The sequence below is a fragment of the Pholis gunnellus genome (assembly GCF_910591455.1).
Source record: "Pholis gunnellus genome assembly, chromosome: 7".
NCBI lineage: Eukaryota > Metazoa > Chordata > Actinopteri > Perciformes > Pholidae > Pholis > Pholis gunnellus.
In genome coordinates, this window is record NC_136533.1 from 4,142,976 (window position 1) to 4,165,763 (window position 22,788).

Genomic DNA, 22,788 nt, shown 5'->3' on the forward strand with positions numbered 1-22,788 from the left:
TGTGTGTCTGTGGACAGATTATTCTGACCGCGATAGCGCCGCAACCGTTTAAGATGCACTCACGATGCTTTACAGATGTGCAGTTGTTCTCAAAATGAAGGTTGAACTTGAAGATGGGTGTGGTCCGAGCAAGGGCGCAGGAATTAGGGAGGTGGGAAGTTGGAAAGGGGCCATTGGCTCCCCAACTTTACCCCCTTGGCCCGATTTGGCGTCGCAGCTAGTTCCATCCCATCATAAGATGGTCTCTAGTTTGTTGGTGTTTTTGCCACCTGCAGATGCATCACTTCACTACAAGACATCTTGAGTGAAGCGTGATAGATGATTTATAATTTATTCTCTCTGATGAAAACATCAGACGACGAGTGTCGTGTCGTTTTGGCGCACTTCCTTCAAATCAAAGAGCTCCCATTGTGCAGCAAAATATGACGAGAGAAAGAGAGAGGAAACCCCCGTAGAGACACCCGTTTCTCTCCTGGCAACACACAACATCCCAGAATGCATTGCAGCAATCAGAGAAGTTGATCACGTCTCGCTTTTTTTGGTCATCTCGCCGTCATCCTGGGAAACAAAGGAAAATGAAGAACTAGAACGCAGGGGAATTCATTGTAATAAATACAACCCCTGCACATCATTAATTATATATTCTAGATGATATCATGGTAATAATTTGCAAGTGTCAGAGTGTCCGAGGGTAAAATGAAGCCTGAAAATCTTGATTTAATCTTCTAATCTGTTTTTGGGCAGGTGAAGATTACATTTAATATCAGCTCCCAGAACAAATACCTTATGCATCATTGTCATTGATATATGTACTGTGATATTGAAATATTGGGCCAGTCCAACATTTACGTGATAATACGAAAATCAGAAGGATCAAATTGACTTTTTAAATCAGAATTATTATTATTATAACATGTGTCTCTAACTGAATGTACCCACAGCTGATACACAACAGTATCTGATGTTACATGTCTTGATAGCGATTGGTCACATTGTCACCATCACGATTTTGGTGACTTCCCTCCGTTCCAGGAGGCGGTGATGCTGCAGTTCTGTGGTAACAAGCTGGATAAGAAGGACTTCTTCGGAAAATCTGATCCCTTTCTCGTCTTCTACCGCAGCAACGAAGACGGATCGTAAGTTGACAAGCAGCTCCCCCGTGGTATTTGTGGATGTCAATTTGCTGAATTAACAAAAGCAGCTATCTCAGTTTTACACACACACACACACACACACACACACGCTCAGCAAGTAAACATGCCTGAGATGCATATAGACTCAGAGTGATTTATCATGCTCCAAAAAGCTCCCATACAGAGGATATACGGTCTAAACTGCCTATGTGATGTTTACATAATCCTCGGTGCTGTATGCCGAGACTTTCCCCGTCCAGACGTTAACGGGACAAAGCAGCAGAAAGAGGGATGAGCAGAGATAATAGGACAGAGTTGACAAAGAGGAACGTAAAGGGAGGAAAGGACGGATAAGATGGAGTTAAGTGAAAAACGTGTGTGGAGGTCGCACTCTCTTTGCCCCGCAGAGGCTTCTTATTCAAGTCGACTTCAGCGTCTCGGTGGAGACACACATTCTCTCTTTGTGCAGCTGGGTATTTACTGATGCAGCCTAAATGTTCAGCCGCGGGGCGTAACAGCAGCACGCTGCGGTTACAAAGAGCCGGACTAGGTGTCGCATAGAAAAGAACAGGAAGCTGTTATTTCAGACCGGGCCTCATGAAGTACTTTTTGCGTCGCAGTAACAGAGAGAGGAGGTGCACACAGGGTTGTTTTGTTTAAAGTATAGTTTTTGTGTGCTACAGCATACATATCTGCTCTGGTAATTTAAACAAAATTATAGTCTAATTATAATGAATAGACGGATCTAGATGGAGATGGAAACCAGCCGTCTGATATGAAAAGGAGCTTTTCTGATATTTACCCAAATACCTTTTTTCGTCCTTTTAATGATAAGAAACTTTAACATAATTTTTTACTACAAAAAGGAATCACTAATGTGATTTCAGTTGGACTTTTAAGGCAAATGTGTCCCCCTGTTAACAGCTTTGTGTGTTTCTCTCTCAGGTATACCATCTGCCACAAAACAGAGGTGGTAAAGAACACTCTGGACCCCGTGTGGCAGGCTTTCAAAATTCCTGTCAGGGCGCTGTGTAACGGAGACTACGACAGGTACAGTAGATGAACCCACTGACCATGTTTACGGCTAGACTCAAAGACTTATCGAGAATAAATACAAAAAAAGAGGGAGTTTGATTTATAAATACTTGACCTATAGTCGACATACAACTAGAACTAGCAGAACTTCTTTATTTCACTATTTCTGTAGAAATGTAATGTTGCATACCGAGCGTTCCACCTGTTAGATAAAGAGCACACTGCTGAAAAAAATGTACTTCCTTCAGCTACTCAACATGTCCAAATGTTACAGTAACAAGTGCTGACACCTTTAAGTAGGACAAACTGGCTTCAGGTGACGTGGCGCTTCAATCTAGCAGTGAAAAGTTAAAGTCGTTAACTACTGTGAAAAAGTACACTGAGAGTAGCACCGTCCTGTGTTTGTAACACGGTTTTTGGTTGCTAAATTTAGCTAATGTTACGCTTTATCAACAGAAATCTGGTTTTCTGTTGATATAGTAATGTAGCTTGTTTCAGCTCAACCGATTCAGCTCGGACAAACATGGATGCCTCACGTCAGCCGAAGTTTGATTTACAGTATTTTTAACACGAGCAGCTCTGTGATCTAACACCCGGCTTCATTCCTCTTAAGCCATAAACACTCGCAGGTCGTATTTCCCTTCGATACCTTCACGAACAGCGTCATAAGACTCGTTGGTTATTTCATTCTAACACAGATTCGGAGGACTGGGCAGCCTCGGGGGTGGAGCGCTTCCTATACTTCTTATTTATTTTTTATCTATTTCTAATTCTTTTTTTATTTGCCGGAGCTACACCAGGGTATACTGATAAATAATCTCTCTGCGTTACAGAGGCTTGTCCACTTTCTGCCCCGCCAAGCCTTCCACGGACCAGCTACCATCTTTTTGAACAGAAAGGCTGTAAATCAGTGGTGCTAATTAGTTTTTTAATGGGATTCTCCTCCCCTTCCCCTCGTCCCTCTTCTCTTTCCCTACAGGAGCATTAAGGTGGAGGTGTACGACTGGGACAGAGACGGAGGGTGAGGGGAACAATCTCTTTCTTTTGTCCTGTTACACTGCTCTGAATGTTACGATGCTCCGTCCATCTGAACAGTAGCATCACTTTATTGCCTCCTGCTGTGGAATAAACACAACATACATTTGCAACAAGGCCCTGGAGCAGAGTATGTCGTAAACACTTTATTGATTCTTTATAATCCTACAATGCCATTCTAAGATATAACGATGTTTCGCCTGATGACAGAAAAAGAAGTACGGAGCGGCATTTCGGATTAAAGTCTCTCTCCAATATGTTTGTCCTTATACAGCCTCTTCAGAGCAGATACTGTAGAACAAGGTCCCTGTAGAGCTCTTCATGTGACAACACTCCCTACTGCGTGAGATACACATTAACTATTAATACTGCTTGAACGGTCTCTTGACAGACTAACTGTTTATCTTTTGAAGCAAGTGCATTCCCAGTGTTCGGGGGCACGGTTTGCCTCGTCTTTAGCTAATTTCACAGTTTTTCTGACACTTCAAGGGCGTTTTTTAAACAGATTTCTGGCCCCCGATTCCAACCGTGCTGATTATCTCCATGAAATTAGGAAATTGGTTGCTGCACGCCTCCGGTATCCAAGGAGCTCGTTCGTGATATGGATTCCTCCTGTACCTTGATATTGTGAACCCACATTAGATGAATCAATACACAGAGAACTCAATCAAATCTGTCCGTCTCCAGCTAACATTTTTACTGTTATTATGGGTTCTTTGATCCTTGTTATTATGGGCTGTTATTTTTATTCTCTACTGTGCTTCTCATTATAATACAGAACATGTCGTTTTTTTTTCAGTTGGGATGAAATTTGACTGTGTGTGTGTTTTTCTTTTCTTTTTTACAGCCATGACTTTATTGGCGACTTCAGCACCAGCTACAGAGAAATGTCCAGAAGCCAGTCACAGTTCCACATCTATGAGGTGATGCTCTTCACACACACACACACACACACACACACACACACACACACACACACACACATGCACACACACACTTTTACTTCCATACTAGTGAGGATTTATTATCCTCTAGTCCTTTCCCTTACTCTAACGTGACCCTCACACAAAGCATAACCATAAAACCAAGTCTTAACCCTCAGCCAGCCCTTTGACTAAGTGAGCACCAGGGACATGGAGTAGTTAGCCAGTGAGGAAAAGTAGTGAACTCTGGGGTTAGCCGCGAGCACTGTTAGCCGCTAGCAGCTCAGCCGTAGCCACGTTAATATATGATCATTTAGTATCATCTTGGTCTGGAAGATTAAAAAACATACATTAAACTCTCCTCAATGTTAAGTCTGTAGTCGGTGTCACACCGTTTTTATTTTTAACAGAAATAAAACTTTTTGTTTGTTCAATTTTGCGTATCAGCGCCCACGTTCATCAAATACAAAAAACTCTTAAGTCGGAAGAGAGACGCCACAATTATACAGTGAAAGTTGCTCCGTGCAGCAGCAGCAGAGTAGTAGTAGTAGAGGAGTCAGACTTCATGTTGCAGGCGGTGTACAGGCGCTCTTGTACAGGTTATCTGTAACACTGGTTTGTTAACCCGGTGGGGAAAATGTCCTCAGCGTGGCTTCCCTCCAGCACAAGTGCTACCATACGGCACCAGGCTGAGCTCCCAAAGGTCAGCTCAGCTTGTGTTGAAAGTTTTGAGTGTTTGGCGTAGTGCTGCCCACACATACTGCACATGAGCACAGGACCAAGGTCAGAAAAACACCCCAAAGACATACAACGTAACGGAGGAGCCGTCAGGAAAGAAATTGATTTTTTTTCCCATTATAATGTGAACATAAATTCTCCTCTTGCCTTGTGTCTCGAGGCGGATGTGAACAGCATATATCTTGACTAGAACCGGACAAATCCATGCATGGACTCATACTTTGCTTGTTGAAATCAACCGTGTCACATTACCTTGACCTGGTTATTGAAAATGTACTGATTCAACATTAATTTAGTGCTTGAGCATGGCCAACTTATTCCAGATCCTTCCTCAAGATGAGCTAGTGCTTTGTCCCCCCCCCCACCTCATACTTAATCTGCAGTTTCTATATTGATTCTGAAGGCAAGGCAAGTTTATTTGTATAGCACATTTCAACAACAAGGTAATTCAAAATGTGCTTCACATAAAACCATTAAAAGCATCAAAACATAAGGCAAAAGAAAAGGAGATTTAAAAACAGTCATGAAAACATGAAAAAGCAGTGTAAGAAATAAAATACAGTAGTAAAATGCAGAAATGCAGGCTTGCTTGTTCAGTTAAACTTTAAGGACCTGCCGTTGCGGTCTATATTTCGAGTCGGTGCACACTGACACACACTGATGTAACACATCAGCAGTTCTACATCGACTCCTGTGAGTGTTCACAGGATGCTGTGCCCTTGAGTTGGATATACGCCGGCAGCGGTTCCTCAAAAGACCGTCTTCTGTGTCTTCTTCTTAAAGCTGCGGTTCACTGACCCGGTCTGTTTAACTTCTACACCAGCTGCATGTGAGCAAACCATTACTCACTGAAGGTCGAGATTCAGCGAGAGGTGCTTATGAAGCACAACCTGAATCACTTAGCGTAGAGGAGCAGGAGGAGCAGGGCCTTCTGCCTCCACACGTGTGACGCAACATGTGATGTCAACATCGTCACACTCATGCCACCGTTCAATTCAGCTGGATTTTATCCGGACTCCTTCCACCTCTTCTTGTCATGTCGTTTAATCTCCAAGAAGTGTTTTTTTTCTCCGTCTGTCGACCTTTTCACACGTCTGAGGTGCAGACAGTAGGAGGAGAAAGGAGAGTCCTGAGACATCGCCCAGCAAATTTTGCTCTGGTAACTTCAAATTTAGGCAAAGTGCAAGAAGCCTCAGTGGAGCTCATGTCGAGTGAGAAAATGAAATGCCTGTCAACACACAATTTGGGCTGCACAATTAGTCATATGTTAATTGTGATCACGATTTTTGTCCAGCCGGCTATTGAGATGTTTTGGCTTTAGTTTTGGGGCCTTATCACGTCGTTCCACCGTAGACTTTATATAAGAAGCGGACTGCCGTTTTGAAGCCTCGAGTTCAGCATTTTGTCCGTCGCCATCTTGGTTTTTTTTTGCAACCAGAAGTGAGTCGAGAGGGTGGAGCTAAGTACAACCGAATAAAACATTTTTGGGCGACCAAAAAGGTTACAATTACCTTTTTAATGAACTGAAAACAAACCGTGAAGGGGTTAAAGTTGTACGACGAAAAGACGAAAGCAGCGCTCTGTGTATTTAAATGTGAAAGTGCAATACAAAATATTTTGTCCCTATAATCACGATCTTAATGTTAAACAGAATAATCGTGCCGCCCTAAAAACAATATGCTGTGACGAGGACTCACAGTATAAAGAATAGAATGATCCACAGAGACGAGGAGGGACGTTCCCTTCTCTTTCACAGAGATGTTCAAAAGCTTCTGACGAATGTATTCCGACTTCTTTTGGAAGCAGTGGCGAGTGAAATCAAACAATGTGAACACGGAAATTAAACAAAGGTGTATTAAAGCTTCTGTTTTCTCCACAGGTTCTAAATCCAAAGAAAAAAGGAAAGAAGAAGAAAAAGTACCAAAACTCAGGAACGGTGAGTCAACAGCTTTCATTGATGTGTTTCACTTTATACCCACGCTCCACATTACCATTAATAGTTAATATGATTCATTTATAAATGTATTTTTAACCTATGTGGGTTCAGGTTTTAACTGAAATACCTGTCACAGCAGCTATTTGGCTTTATTTACACGTGTATGCCTCATTGTCTTTCATCCTAACACATTTTAATTTTAATCAAGACCGTATGTTGAACCTATCTTTACCAGCAGAAAATGTGAAAAATGACGCCCATTGCTTAAATCTGAGGTGCTCCATGAACAGACAGTGAAAACATGACGATTGTCTTGTTTCCTGACTGGCAGGTCACCCTCCTGTCCTGCCTCGTGGACACTGAGCTCTCCTTCCTGGACTACATCCGCGGCGGGTGAGTTCACGATAAATGGCCGCATATGATTCCCCCGGAGATGAGGCTCCAGCATCACTCTCATCATTGAACCCAGAGACACTTTCAGTGTTGAGTAGACTTCACTCTACACACCGAGAGGATAACCGCACCGCGTTTTAAAAAAAAATCTCAGCTCCAATATTAGGAGTGACAGCTGCCGATAACCCGCTGCTTAATTGCTCGCTGCTGCGTGCTTTGAAACATGCTGCGGTATAATCTAGCATGATTGATGGTTCCCCGTTACCCCTTATGTGATTTGTTTTCTCTTGTAGGACTCAGATTAACTTCACAGTGGCAATTGATTTCACGGCATCAAATGGTAAGTGTGTCAAAGCTTTTGCCGTTATCAATGAAGTCCCTTAAGTGTACTTTGGGGGTTCATACTCCAATCTTTATTTGATGTGAACTCTTTAGTGATTCCTTATCAGTCAGTTTTAATTGGTTTATTTCTAATGACCGCCTTTTCCTCAGAGACCCCCCCCAAAAAAAAGGCAAAACAGCTGAAAAGTTGGAAAGTTATGTGAATTATCTATTACTTGCAACTTCTGAAGAGCTCATTTTGAAGTTTTCTTTAAACACAACTCGTACAATTTGCTCCTCGGTGTAGAGGGAAACTCATTACACCCACATCTTTCAAATTACATTTCCAATTCGGTGTTCGTGAAGCCCCTCAGTTGAACTGCTGTACATTTGTCATTGACAACAATTTAATGACAATTCAGCAATCCAGCGCAGAAGACTTTGTCACTGATGAGTGATGTTCTCATTTTCGTGAGACATAATGTACTAAGTTAATATATGTAATACAATTTTGGACACATTATTATGTCACAGGAGAGATGGGTGGCTTTCTTTACTGCCATCAAATCAGTTTTCCACATCCTTGTGAATGGCTGAAATAACTGATATTATGCGTAAAATTACATTATTTCTGTTTTTTGTTGGCAATATGCAGAATTTTTTTCAAAACTACTAATAAATTGTGTCAGAATATAACAGATTTATTCTTTCTTTTATAATACTGCATCCAACATGCTCGTACACATTCATTCATATTCATGTTAAAGGACAAGGCCTGCGATAGTCTTTGTTTTCCTCATTATAGAAAAAGAATATGAAACAAAAAAAAACAGAATGAATTTATATCTTATAACAAATATTATCTTTTTACCTGAACATGATAAATCGTATTCCTCTGTGCCATTGAGCTCCATTGTTGTTCCACATTTATTAGCCACACCGTTGCACATGTTCCTTCTTTACGATGAACACGGGAGCTATTGTGGAACCAAATGTCATTGTTTTACTTTTCGAATGAAGACATCATCGCCCTAAAAACGAGGATTATTGTCGTCATGAATGTAGTTTATTGAAAGGCTTAACGCCAACAAATATGGATTGAAGCAGATTAATTTGTTAGATTAAAACATTTAATTCAATTCAATTTTGGAAATCTTCGAAAAAAACTTTTCCGTAAATTTTGACTTTTTGACTTAAAAAAAAAAATAAAAAAATCGTCCACTGGTAACACTTCAAATAGTATAATAGTAATAATATTAGTGTATCTTGATCTTTATCTGCAACTGTGCAGAAATAGCGGATTTAAACAAAATGAATAGACATGCAAGAAAATTAAAAAAAACTGTGCAGCATTCAAATGTTAATTTAGAATTCAAATGCCAACGATATGAATGAAGCTTCGAACTATTCGGTCTTCAGAAAGAACTAATGGGTTCAGACACCTTATCCTTTAATGTCATTATTGTGGTTACAGTTATTGGATTTACTCTCATGTATTTATCTTTATTTGTTGTTATTTCCCTGTCGGGGACAAAAAGAAGACTTTAGTTTTTACCATTTTTACCATTCCTCGTGTGTAGTTTGGATTTAAAGATTCTTCTTCTTGCATTAATGGAGAAGAAAGAGTTCTTGATCCTGCATCATTTCAGCACCGCAGTAATATCACGTTCACTGATTTCATTCACTTCTGACGGTGGGATAGAAGCTCTTGGGTGGTCAGCGGGTCACTGTTGCTCATCATCTTATTTGTGTAGTCGCTAAACTGCAACAGCGGTTTCATATAACTTAGCTATGTAGAATAAATTGTGGTTCCTCTTCTTCACACTGTGGTTTGAGGCAACAAATCAAGATTATTTTCAGCCTCCAGTGCTGCTGTGCCTTGGAGAAATGTTTGTGTAACTATAACTAAACTCTGCATTTGAACCCCCTTCCACCCACTCCCTTATTTATTTTTTATTTTCATATGAGTCATGGCCCAGGGGGCAGCAGGCATAATTACAGTTTGATGCTGATGCGTGTGTTATTGCGTTGAACCATTCGGGTCCTAGGCAACCCGTCCCAGCCCACCTCGCTCCACTACATGAGCCCATACCACCTCAACGACTACGCTATGGCGCTGCGGGCCGTCGGAGAGATCATCCAGGACTACGACAGCGACAAGATGTTTCCTGCACTCGGCTTCGGCGCCAAGCTTCCCCCAGACGGGCGGGTCTCGCACGAGTTTGCCTTGGTGAGGAAACAACCTTCTCCCATCATTTCCATCATCCGAGTACACTGTAGGTTCACACCTTGTGAATTTGTCCGTGCGTCCATTTTTCTACATACACCTACTGTACATAAAACATGTAAATACATGTTCATGTATTCCACATAATCACTGTAAGAAAACAAAACGAGGTGACTTCCTGCAGCCTCCACCAGGTCGGGTTTGACAGGATTGATTTACAGCATAGAATAAATTGCTTTATGGCACAAAGCAGGAAAGTGACACTGTTCCTCCAGTGCTAACAATGCTAAAAGCTTTCTCGAAATGTTGAATAATGGAAGTAATACATTTACCTTAAATGAAACACCAAAGTCATGAGGATACATCCTCTGGGAACCATGAATGTCTCCATCAAGCTTTGTGACAGCCCATCTGGTAGATGTGGACTCATTTGATAATGGATAATTGAAAACTTTGACTTGCCGTGTTTGCTAAAGGAAAAGTCAAAGGATTATCGAAGTTATTTGGATTTATTTTGTCAGAAAAATGAATTTCTGTACCAAATTTCATGGAAATCAATTCAATAGTTTTTTCTTTGTGACAAAAAGCCATCGGGCTCATGTGAAACATTAAGATTAGGACTTGTAGTATAAAAACATGCTTGTCCGTCTCAGTGAGAGCTCATGCAACTTGCATTTCTCAAAGATGTACTAGAACTAGAACAATGGGGAAAAAAAACTCTAAAAGTGCACAGAAAACACAGAGCATGCAACCAGGCACTAGTATACACACACGTTTACAGGCAACAGTTTATTGGCAGGTGTGAATGCTTCTGTTCAACACGTTGCCAAAATTCAGCCAAGCAGCCTGCGCACACTGCGGTGATGGAAGCCAGATGAGCGGGTTAGTTTTGGCTGTAAATACACCAAATCTATCTGTCTATTATGTAAAAAATGTCAGTTTAAGTCTTACTGAAGTGACAGACAGTTTAATTTATTTATGGAATTATAGCACGGTATGACAATCTTTTGATTATTCTAACATATGGAAATCATGCACATAGTGTGCATTAGGGATCTGGATTAGCTGTGTTCTCCGTTCAGCCACTCTCAATATTAAACCATGCATCGTTTCATCCGTCCATCCATCCATCCATCCGCCTGTCTACATCACTCTGCCAATGTCAAGCACTTCGGGGCTCTAGACGTCCTGACCACTCGTCAGCCACCCATAATCCTCTCTCTGGTCTACTGTCACTTCCAGATGTGTGCACCAGAGGCGTTTACAGCCATTACAGCTGCTCAGCGTTGGGTAACAGCCTCCCCGGTGGCGCCAAATGTCGAAACAAGGCGCATATGCATTAATCTAACCATTAAGGATTTAACTCAGTCAACTCTTAAAGAGGACGGCTGCAGCTGTGCAGCCGCAGTGGGAGGAAGCCACCACTAGACTGCGACGGGATTATGCAAGCTCCATTTACAAAACAAAGGATTCTCATGTGCGCAGTTTGTGCTCATGGGCAACAAGGCAGAGTGAGACTCAAGATGGTTTCATGCTGAGACAAGAAAAAAGAAAAAGCACAAAACATATGGGTAGCTTAAATAATGTATTTCTTGAGAGTTTCTTTTGGATATTTTAAACCCAGTCAACCAGACATCAATTTTAATACTGAAGCTGCAGAGGCACAAGAACACTGCAACAACTTTGGTTCAACGTCTTCAAGGGTAACATGTTTTTGTGTCTAATTGACTAATGCGGATCATTTTTAATTAATTGGTCCAGTATTGAGGGAGAGCGCTGCTGTGCAGGTCTGAAATGTAATCGCCAATGTATGTCCACTAAAAGTGCTTGTTTTTGCCACCGACAGGCTCAGAGTGTCTGTGTTAAATATGAATAATATGGTCCAGGTTGAAAAACACCAAGGTGACCATTTAAAACAAGGATTGAAGCCAGTGGATGAGCTTCTGCTAGACAAACTAAGACAAATTAGCGCCATGCTTTGTCCTCTTGTAACCTCTGTTAACACACTTAATTGTATCCCACCACGATGCATGTCAACAAAAAGGCCTCTGCTGGTATCCGTTCCTCAATCAGCGTTAAAAATGTGAAATGTCTCGCCTCAGGATATTCTCTACCGAAACACTGTAAAAGGAGAATTAAACTCCCGACGTTTCCCCAAAGTAATGTGTTAGATGTGAGATTGGATTTAACGTCCTTAAGGGCCCGCGACCCTCTAGTGCCTCATATACCAGGTAAGATGTTTTGATAGTATTGGAGTATTATTGATATTTTGGCCCTCGGGTGGCCAATTTTGATGTCTCTGAGTATGCATGTAATCCTGTTATGCTGCAATTTGCAGCAAAGTCATGCCTGTTTTGAAAAAAAAAAATGTAATTCCATATCAGCCTTTTTCCCCATGAAGGGATATAAAATATACAAATACTTTTTTTCCCTCCTCCCCCTTCAGGGTGATGGTGTTGTTATTATTAATTTCAGCCACACTGTCTCTGAATATCAAAACAAACTATATTCGATTTCATGTTAACTTTGATGCATAGCGTTAAAATGCGCGTACAGTCGGTCCCACGGAGACGGGATGTAAGCAAGTTATTCTAATTGCCCTTGAATATATTTGACACATTTTTCATCACATTAGCTGGCTGACATTAAATCAATGACGGTGACTCGCTGTATGTAAAGTAACTGTTAGCTGGTGGCGTGTAGAGAACACCTAAAGCAGGAGAACAGCAGCATCCTGAAGAAGAAAAACAAATTAGTAACCTTTGTACATTTTTGCTATTTTAGAGTTCCAGAAATGACATTAAAGTGCAATCAAACTCATAGACAACCTCATACCTCATGCCTCAATGCATAAGAAAAAAGTACAAAGTGAGATTAATAAAGCTCTCCTGACTCGGCACAATTGTGTTGCAGCAGATGCAAAACGACATTTGATGCAAATATCCCTGATTCAACAGAGCTTCCACTGACACAGGGATTAATAGACACAGCTCACACATCCACCATAAATATACATACCTTAAAACAGTTACAGCCGTCATGAATCTATGTCACATCATTGGATACTAAGAACTTCCAAGGACACTTTGCATAAGAAATATCTTAATTCTTTAATTATACAAAAAACAGAATGATTAGTCGCATTTGTAGTCTCCATTGTCTTAAATTGATGTGTTTTAGTACAGTACTGGTACAAGCAGCACGGTGTCTTCTTTCCAAACTGACTTCCCACTAGTTTAGTCACGCACGAGCTGCCATGAGGACAAAGTCATGAAGAGTTATGGTTTACCACAAAAGTAACTCAAGAAATCGAGACAGCCCAAGGTCTCCTGCGTTCATCTACAGTTCAGTTATCTTCTGCTGCACTCATTTACGATTTTTCTTTTTTGTCTTTCTGGTTTTGTGCAGAACGGCAATCCACAGAACCCGTACTGCAACGGTATCGAGGGGGTGATGGAGGCCTATTACCAGAGTCTGAAATCTGTGCGTCTCTACGGACCCACCCACTTCTCCCCCGTTATTAACCACGTGGCCAGGTAGGTCCACTATAATCACAGCCATCCACCGGGAACATGGGAGTACAATGCCACCGCTTCATTTACAGTTCTACCGAGGAAATCCATGTAAGATCAAAGCGTCTTTGGTCAAATCTCAGTCGTGAGGAATCACTACACACTGCGGTTTAAAGAGGCCATCTGAATCCTGCCTAGCAACAAAGCACAATGAGACCAGCTCGCTAACAGCGTGGGGAGTAGCCACAACAAAAGCCCTGCTAGTTGATTAGTTTAACACCACAGTTATGCAAACGTTTTCCTGCCGTTTGTTGTCACATTTTACGAAGTAGAAGTGTAGCCTGAGCATTAAGATGATTAGTGTATTAGTTTGTTTCTGTGCAGAGTGAGAAGCCCTTTTTGAGACAGTAGAAATAGTGATAACGATTATTATTATGTTCAATTCATTTTCTTTCCTATGTTAATGTTTATAGAGGCAGCATGTGAGTTAGAACAGTAAGATAAATAGACACTAATAAGAGCTGTAAAGCAATATGTGTATTAAAGGAATAGTACGTATCTCTATAGATATTGATGTATTCATCTCAAGTTAAATACACCGTACAGCGTTAAATAAAGGAACTGAGCCCAGAGTTCTGTTTGTTTATTTATTGGTTTATTTGATAAGCACATTAATAAAAACATTTCTGTAAATGCGCCAGAGTTAGCCAAAAGGCTATTTTTCATCTGTAGTCCCAAGAGGAAGATGTTCCAAAATAAACCTAAAAACAGAATATAAGGTGATACAATATTGACGCTTTACAATGCGTGCACAAACAATGAAAAACGGTGAGAATGTTAATATACGTAGTATCATCACTCAGGAGACTCGTATGCATTGTCAAGCACTAACAAGACATGCAACACAGAGGCTCTCAAAGTCAACACACACAAAGCAAGTAAAATAACCAAACTCTCCGCGGGGATTTGAGCGATCCAATCACCACACAACACGTTCGCTGTTTTTCAGTGCTGGTTTGGACACAACAGTGTTTTAGAGGGTGAGCAGTCTGCAGGATGATTGATGAGCTGCTTTAAGCTTTAAGGAAACCAGAAAATAAAAGACCCAGTAGAAGAGAAGGTGCTGAGAGTAGCAGTAAATGTCTCACCTCCCACCGTTTCACAAATAAACAGTTAATGAATTCTTGTAGGCACAAGTAGAAACCAGAGCTTCACTATTAAAAAAGTCCATTAACAAGAGACATGTGGGCCCTAGAGTGCAGTTACATTTTTATTGGAGCAACGAATAAAAATAAGCTGCTCTTCCACTGTTTTAAATATTTAAAACACTTCTGGTAGCTACTACCTTAAACTTTTAGAAGCACTTTCTCTGTTTACACTGATAACTCCTGATAAAGAGTGACGTGTTGAGAATTTTCCGGCCTCCACCTGACGTTCACTATCACAGGATCTCGTGTCATGATCCTCGAGACTGACTGTAATGAGCGCTTTTCCCACCTTTCATCTCTGGCTTTTTCAAATCCCATCTCTCTCGCTCTCCTTCTCCGTCCGCCCACTCGACCTGAGAATAGCTGCATTTGTTCAGCGCTCACTTCTCTGGAGCGTTTGACTGAAAGCCAGGAAGACATCACTAAAAGAAAAAAAGTGACACCAAGTCACGTCAGATTCCTGTTTGTCTGATTGTGTTATTTAACATGCACTCTCAAACATTGTCCTGTGACGTCCCTTCAAACGCTCAACTCTGGTTTATATGTAACATAAAACTGCTGTAAGTGTTAGTTCAGAGCTGAAAAATAGACCAAAGAATCATAATTTACTCGTTAACACATCCTGTTTAAATAAAGGTTATAAAAACAGCTCTTGATTATTTAATATCGAAAGACACACACGCATGACTATGTACTTAATGCTTTAAATACCAAAAATCTTAATTATCACAATAACTATAAGAATACACATTTGACATGTTACATGACACAGCACCGATACTGTAATGTATTAGGGTCAGGCATGAGGACAAACACAAATAAAAATGTATTTTTCATTTTGACAATGAAGTTGAATTTTCAGTATACAGTTCGATAGTTATTCGACCGTAGGACTTTATTCTCAAACAGTATTTATTTCTCAATATTTTTACTTTCTACCTGAACAGGTTATTTAACTTTGTTCTTAACATTTCGACTTAATCAAGAAATGAACTAAAACTCACTCTGAATTATTTTCTCTTAAGCCTGGCACTAAAACTGAAAGTTTAACTGTATTCTTGACATTTAGACTTTGTTCTCTAAATAATTTTTTCAATACTCTTCCGCAGTAATTGGACCAATTTGTCCCCAATGTTTCAGTGATCTCTGAGGGGTAATATCCTCACATGGGACACTCTCTAATATATAAACTGCGGCAGCAATGACGGTGGTTTGAGACGGGCGTAAACTCCAGCGAGTTCATTTTGTACCTCCATAAAGTTGGCGGACTTGAGTGACACAGACAGAAATAAAGAATGATGTCGTCACTTGCACTCCAGAGTTTGTGTCAAACACTGGATCCTACACTTCCCATAATGCAACACTCCATTCCCATATACCCTCCCTGCGTGTCTTTAAACTCTGTGCCTGCAGTTATTAACTCAGGCTTTCTGTTCCTCCTGTGACAACATCTTCAGAGTCTTCTCAGACTTTAAAAAAAGCTCCTCCAGAGACACAGAAGACATTATACTAAGTTTCAAAGGTTGAGTTGTACTCGGCGCCAACAGTTAATTGGTCGTGATGTGTTGAATCAACGGAGTGCCCTTTTCTAAAAAAGAGAAGTCTATATCCCCTTTAATTTCAATAGAATGTTAAAAGAGAAGCCTCTGCTCTCTAATTGTGCTCATTTGACTGTTAACACCCAGCCCCTCTCTCTCTCTCTCTCTCTCTCTCTCTCTCTCTCTCTCTCTCTCTCGCTCTCTCTCTCTCTCTCTCTGTCTGTCTCTCTCTCTCTCCATGCCAGGTACGCGTCAGCAGTGACGGACGGCTCGCAGTACTTCATCCTGCTCATCATCTCTGACGGCGTGATCACGGACATGGCGCAGACGAAGGAGTCCATAGTCAATGTACAGTACCAGATTTAGTCTCAATCTATGTACTGTATGTTTGTTTTGCCCAAGCTGTTATTGGTAAGACTTTGAGTTGCAAAGGCATTTTTTATTTATCTATTTTTTTACATGGTTTTAATGAATGCATATCACGGCGTCACGTGCAGCAGCAGTCCATGCACCGTGTGCTCATATCTCCTCCGTTAATTCACTGTAAAACGTGTGCGGAGCCCCGGAGGTCCAGCTGTGATTAAGCCTCTAATGGAGTCTAATACACCAACGCACATACCGTACGAGAGGGAGGAAATGAAAAGCTGTCCTTCACTTTTTAGTGCCTCCCTCTCTCCCTTACGCTCATCTTCACTAATAAGGGGAGTGAGAGGTCAACCCCGTCAACCCCCCGCTACGTTCAGCTCTAATAACTATGCTTTCTAATTAGAGTGATCAGACGTGATGTGCAGCGATTTTTTTTCGTATATTTGGAGCCTCAGTGCTCCCGTGGCTCTTCATCACACCGCCCCCCCCCCCCCACGCCTCCATGTGATGTAATGTTATTGTAAAGTAAGATTCAGGAGTAATTATTTACTGGCCCGCGGAGGATCCATGCCCCCTTCATATCTCAAGCAATATGGGGGGCGTTCATCTAATAACCAGGGGAAGTTATGAAACACTAAAACCTTCATTCATCACTTGAACTGTACTCTGCCGTCCCACTCGGCTAGGATTTAATAAACATTATTGCGGCGCCGGGCGGATGTTCGGCTGCAGCTCAGGGGCAGAGGAAGATGTAAATGGAAGTCATTCTGAAGCCGTCAAGCTTTGGGAGATTTAGACAAAGTTGTAGATGCATGAAATGAGAAAAAACTCCGTCCGGACGAGAGGCTTTATGAAACCGGCTTCAGAGGCCAGATGGATTTGGACTGTCTTAACAATGGCGTTGAATTCTGCCATTGAGCTTCCTTTAGTTATGGGCCTGCTAGCTTACAGTTAGTAATTGGCGGGGGTATTTCACCGACAGCCTGCGGCGTTTCAGATAGCGAGTGGTGAAAAGAAAGAACGCGGCTTCCTTCCCTCCCGCCTTTGATGAGCCCTTTTTGTGTCTCCTTCCACCCTTAACAGGCTGCGTCTCTGCCCATGTCAATTATAATAGTCGGGGTCGGACCAGCGGAATTTAACGGTAAGCAGAGTGAAGATCACGTGCATGTGTGTGTGTGTGTGTGTGTGTGTGTGTGTGTGTGTGTGTGTGTGTGTGTGTGTGTGTGTGTGTGCTCTACATGCATGTGTGTTTATTTTCATGCAGTAATCCTTTGACTTCATTCTACTTCCTATCTCGCCTCCCACATGGCTCAGCCCTTCCATCTCTTCTTTTCTTCTCTCCTCTCGTTCTCCTTCCCCTTAATTTCCTTCCTCCTCCTCTTTTTCCTCCTCTATCTCTTCCTCTTCCTCCTCCCCTTCCTCCTCCTCCTCCTCCTCCTCTGACCCTGAGGTTAAGTGGATGTGAAAAATCCTCATTTGTCAGACCAGCAATTGTTCTTTTTTCTTTTTCTCATCTTTTTCTCATCCGACGACGGACATGTTTCTCTCACCTCTCTCCTGTTTTTGTCACGTTTACAATTCACGGAGCAGTTCCTCCGGATAAAAAAAACAACTAAAAACTTTGACTCCTGTCACGCTCATGAAGTCAGTGTGCATGACGTTCCCCGTGGTGCACATGGTTGGCTCTTGCATACACATATTCTAGCATGTTCCATCCTCTTTGTGCACAGCCCTGTGTACTCATGCCACGTTTGGCATTACCAACACTCAGAGGAAATGTAACCCAGTGGCACGCTAATGGCTCTGGCGGATTAAAACACACTAAAGTGCGTGTCGTGTTTGCTCGGCGTGGATCGAGTCCCCCCCCCCCCTCCTCGACAGGGCGTGACCGATGTGCTTTCCCTCCCCAGAAATGATCGAGCTGGACGGGGACGAGGAGAGGATCTCATCCCAAGGACGATACGCCGAGAGGGACATCGTTCAGGTACGGAGTGTTTTCACAGAGAAGACACACGGCCGAGTGGCTTGTGAGGCTGTTCGCTCAGCAGAAAGTCTTCAGAGAAATGTGGGATTTATGATTAATAGGAAAAAGGTCAAAGTGCTTGACCCTCTGCTGTGCTCTTGTTCTCAGTCGGACATGTTTCTATATTCCTCCCGCTGTCTCGCTCCGCTGAACCACATCCAACCTTCTCCTCTGTGTCCTTTTCACTCACTTTTCTGAAATTCTATCCAACTATATCCTCTTTTCTTGTCTCCTCTCCTTCGCTGACTCTTTGTCTCCTCTCCTCTATTTGTTTCCTCTACTCTCCTCTTTTCCTCATTTCCTATCCTGTCCCCACATATCCTTGTTTCTTCTCCTCTCCTCACCTTTCCTTGTTTTATCTTCTCTCCACTCCTTGTTTCCTCTTCTCTCCTCTCCTCGCCTTATCTCCTCTTCTTGTCTGCTCTCCTCACCTTGTTTCCCCTCCTTTCCTCACTCTGTCATCTCTCCTTTCCTTATCTCCTCTCATGGTTTCCTCTCCTCACCTTGTTTCCGCTCTACTCCTCATCTTTTTTCCTCTCCTCTCCTCACCTTATGTCCTCTTGTCTCCTTATCTCCTCTCCTTTTTTCTTCTCCTCACCTTGTTTCCTGTTCTCTCCTCACTCTGATTTCTCTCCTTTCCTTGTTTCCTCTTCTTTTTTCCTCTCTCCGCCTCACCTTATGTCCTCTTGTCTTCTTATGTCCTCTCCTTGTTTCCTCTCCTCTCATGGTTTCATCTCCTCCCCTCATCTCCTCATCTTTTTTCCTCTCCTCTCCTCACTCTGTTTTCTCTCCTTCCCTTATCTCCTCTCATGGTTTCATCTCCTCTCCTCATCCCTTTTCCTCTCCTCTCCTCACTCTGTTTTCTCTCCTTCCCTTGTCTCCTCTCATGGTTGTCCTCTCCACAGTTCGTTCCTTTCAGAGACTACATTGACCGACGGGGGAACCACATCCTCAGCATGGCTCGCCTGGCCAAGGAGGTGCTCGCCGAAATCCCGGACCAGTTCCTGTCCTACATGAGGACGCGAGGTATCAAACCCGGCCCCTTGCCGCCTCCTTACACCACCTGTCCTCCACCGGCTCTCCACCCGCTCCTCTGCAGACGGGTAAGCCGAATCTAAAGGCGGAGGCCTCGCTTTCGACGCCGGGCCGGCCGACCCTGCTGGTCTCTACTCTCATCTCTCTGCTTCTTCTTCTTCCTACTCTTCACTGGAAGCTTTTGAGCACACGGCGGACCTCGCCCGCTCTCTCTCTCTCTCTCTGTCGGGAACGTTTGACCGTGAGCCGAGGGCCATGATGCGGATGACCCCGAGTGGGACGCTTCCACTTTTTAGAGGAAGGGACCTTTTTTTCCGTAGCGGATGAAGGTTGGGGGTTTTAAAGGGTCGTGGTGGGGGGGGTGTCCGAGATCTACCTCCACCAGGACGCGTGGACGGGACAGGAAACGGACCACATGAAGCTGTCAGATTGAAACACTGATTGATCATCTGCTATTTCTATTTCCACTTCCTCTATCTTTCACAAAATCATGTCTCTCAATATTCAAATGTTTACAAAATTGAGGACTGGACTGGAGCATTTTTTTCAGGAGGAAATTTATACCAATCAATGTGAAAACCTTTCAGATTCCTATTTTTTCGGCCGCAGAAACTGGAAGTTGTGACTTTGTACAAAAGCGTTTTAGGCCCTGGTGCCACATTCTTCATTACAGAGTGTGTATGTTTTAGTTTTTTTTAATAAATGGAGCATGTGCTAGTTTTAAGAGAAGCATGCACTGTTGTCCTGCACTCAGGGCTTTGTCCCTCACACACAACCCCCCCCCTCCCATCACCACCACTGCCATGTTTCATTAAGAACAAACCCGTCGCCTGATATCTTCCCACACTCCTCCTACCTTCTGCTCCGTCCACCGGTCTTGACTCAGATGGAAGCCGTGCTCCCTGGGAAGTCGGGTCAAATCAAATGCAGCAGGTACTTGAAGCAGCCTTACTCTTTAGTCAGATAGCGTTCACAGGCACCGTGTCCACCGTGGGCTCTGGAAATGTGAATCTCCAAGCCCGGAAGTCAAAAACGTACTTCTCACTACCGAACCTGACTGTGTGTTACGTTACGTCTTCTTTTTATTTCCATGGAACAACATTGTTCTTCAGAAGTTTTTTTTTACGTCTCTCTACCTCTCACTTTGTTTAGTATTGCCAAAAAAAAAAAGGTGTTTTAAATAACAACATGTCGACGTGTCAAGTCAGTTTTTTTTCTCACATCATGAAATCTTTGCCAAACTGTAGGTTGAGAATTAAAGCACTTCGGTTGCTGTCAGATCAGGTGACTCGCACCTTTGTGTTAGCAACACACTGTGAATATGTGCACAGAAAACAGTTAACCGACCAACCAAAATGCAAAGATGCTTTTATTTTAGCAGCGACCCTTATGGATCAAAGCAGGAACTTTGACTGAGTTTCTTTGCTGTAGTTCCATGTTGTCAGTTATAATCCCCGAAGGTTTAGTTCAGTAGCAGGTCGCTAATCACCTCCTTAAAGGAACAGTCGCCAGAAAACAAAACAATGTTTTCAGTATCAAACTCTCCTCCTGAAGGCTTGAAGGATGACTCTGAATACTTCTGGGATGACATCAGCTGCTCTCAGCTTAGATTCACAACACTTATAATGAATTCTTGTGTCCCTGTTTCCACCATGGCTTTCTGAGATTTCTGTTTTTGTTTTGTCGGTGCTCTTTTCACTGGTTTAGTCGGGAAGACTTAATGGCACAAACTTCCATCTACAGCACCAATCACTGCTCAGCAATGTCTGCCGTTTGAGTTTTTTTGTGTTTATTTAATGATAAAGTGAAAACACATGTAGTCTGATTATGAGGTTAATATCGACCCAGTTCAATGGCGGGAAAAAAAAGATGAAAGAAGTTTAAAATCTATCCTGCACCACTTCTTCTCTGTCACCCAAGCAGTATTTTCACCAACACTATGGTTCAACACAGCTTCCATTTCTTGATAACATAGTTAGCTGTTTACGTCCGCCAAGTGGAGCTACGTTATGTAGTTTGGCTGCAAAACAGTATATTGACGTTTTTTAACGTCCACTGGAATCCATTGTAAATGTCTTCTGCAAGAGAGCAGACCACAAACGTCCCAGAGTCTACAGGTGTTGAGTATTTGATATTCAAAACCTAGTTGTTCGGGGGAAGTTATCCTTTAAAAACGGGGAAAATACTCAAATCCAAAACAGGTCCTTACACTGACACTTTTAGCCAAGTTTTGGGGGGAAACTCAAACTCAAGCTTGCTGCTGTTTTGCCCATTAATGTGTACATTAACTTTACAGTGTGACTTTAAGAAAAGCACAAACCATTTCCTGCCAGAAAGCCACCGTAACCAGAGGCCCCTTTTTAACTAAATGTGTGAAGAACAGCGGCATTTGACTCTCTTTACTACCAACGTTTTAGGGCCCTATTCAGTCAAGGAATCAATGTGAGAGAAGGTTTACATCGTTTTTCTAAACTTACGCCTCAAAATCATCTTATACTTCTTGGCTGATGATGCTTCATTAAGATATATACTTATAAACTGCTTGTAAAACATTTCTCAGATATTTATACACTGTACAAATTTTTGCCTTTTTGTGTATTGGACAATATACTGTATATGTAATGCTGCTTCTTGACTGCTGATATAAGTATTCCATTTTATACTGAGGCCTGTAATCATATTTAAATCATGACTAACAGGCCTTATTCATGTTTATACATAAGTTATTCATATTTAAATCATGAACGACAGGCCTGTATTTTTTATAAGCGCATAGTTAGATAATAATGTTTAACAGTAGACCCGGTGATCAAGTACACCACGTAGCAACATTTACCTGCCAAATCTGACACATTGTTAAAGGGAAAGTTCCAGATGTTTTGAAGTGGGGCTGTGTGAGGCGAACGACGAGCCTCCAGTTTAGAGAAACAGACGGGAGGACCAGCACAGGAGCAAAGAAATGCACTGCTGTGGACTCCGGGGGAGGAAGCAACAATGTAGTTTAGCCACTTAAAAAAATCTAAATTTATAAATAGAATATTTTCCTTGCACGAAGACAGCCCAGAGAACGGAAGCCGTTATATATGCTCTCTTCAAAGCCACAAGACTCCATTGACAAAATCAGTCATTTTAGTTGCTGGCCCACAGCTGCCTCGGTTTCATTTTCTGTGTGTTATTAACTCAATGTGGGACTTTGGTGAAATCCATTAACACCAAAGTTAGGCAATAACACAATTAGGATCATAGTTTTAGACCCAAAAACGAACGCTGTAAGTGGATGAATTGATAACTAAAAGCTAATTATTTAACATTTGCACAGGTTTGATTCTGTCCCAAGCTTTTCCATTCATATAAAGCGGTTCATC

At 42.1% G+C, this 22,788-nt stretch overlaps 1 protein-coding gene across 1 annotated transcript in view; it reads left to right on the forward strand.

Annotated features, from left to right (window-relative positions):
• LOC306698296 (copine-8-like) overlaps nt 1-19,506 on the forward strand; it is a gene marked incomplete at its 3' end in the record, with an annotated part of 61,802 nt that extends 42,296 nt beyond the window's left edge. Inside the window, exons 8-20 of the mRNA XM_079162540.1 lie at nt 1,033-1,136; nt 2,079-2,183; nt 3,148-3,189; nt 4,051-4,126; nt 6,744-6,800; nt 7,132-7,193; nt 7,487-7,533; nt 9,563-9,744; nt 13,150-13,277; nt 16,245-16,347; nt 17,449-17,506; nt 18,276-18,349; nt 19,294-19,506. Of these exons, the coding sequence (XP_079018666.1) occupies nt 1,033-1,136; nt 2,079-2,183; nt 3,148-3,189; nt 4,051-4,126; nt 6,744-6,800; nt 7,132-7,193; nt 7,487-7,533; nt 9,563-9,744; nt 13,150-13,277; nt 16,245-16,347; nt 17,449-17,506; nt 18,276-18,349; nt 19,294-19,506 (1,251 nt within the window). The remainder of the gene's footprint in view (nt 1-1,032; nt 1,137-2,078; nt 2,184-3,147; nt 3,190-4,050; nt 4,127-6,743; nt 6,801-7,131; nt 7,194-7,486; nt 7,534-9,562; nt 9,745-13,149; nt 13,278-16,244; nt 16,348-17,448; nt 17,507-18,275; nt 18,350-19,293) is intronic.
• Between the last annotated feature and the right edge of the window lie 3,282 nt (nt 19,507-22,788).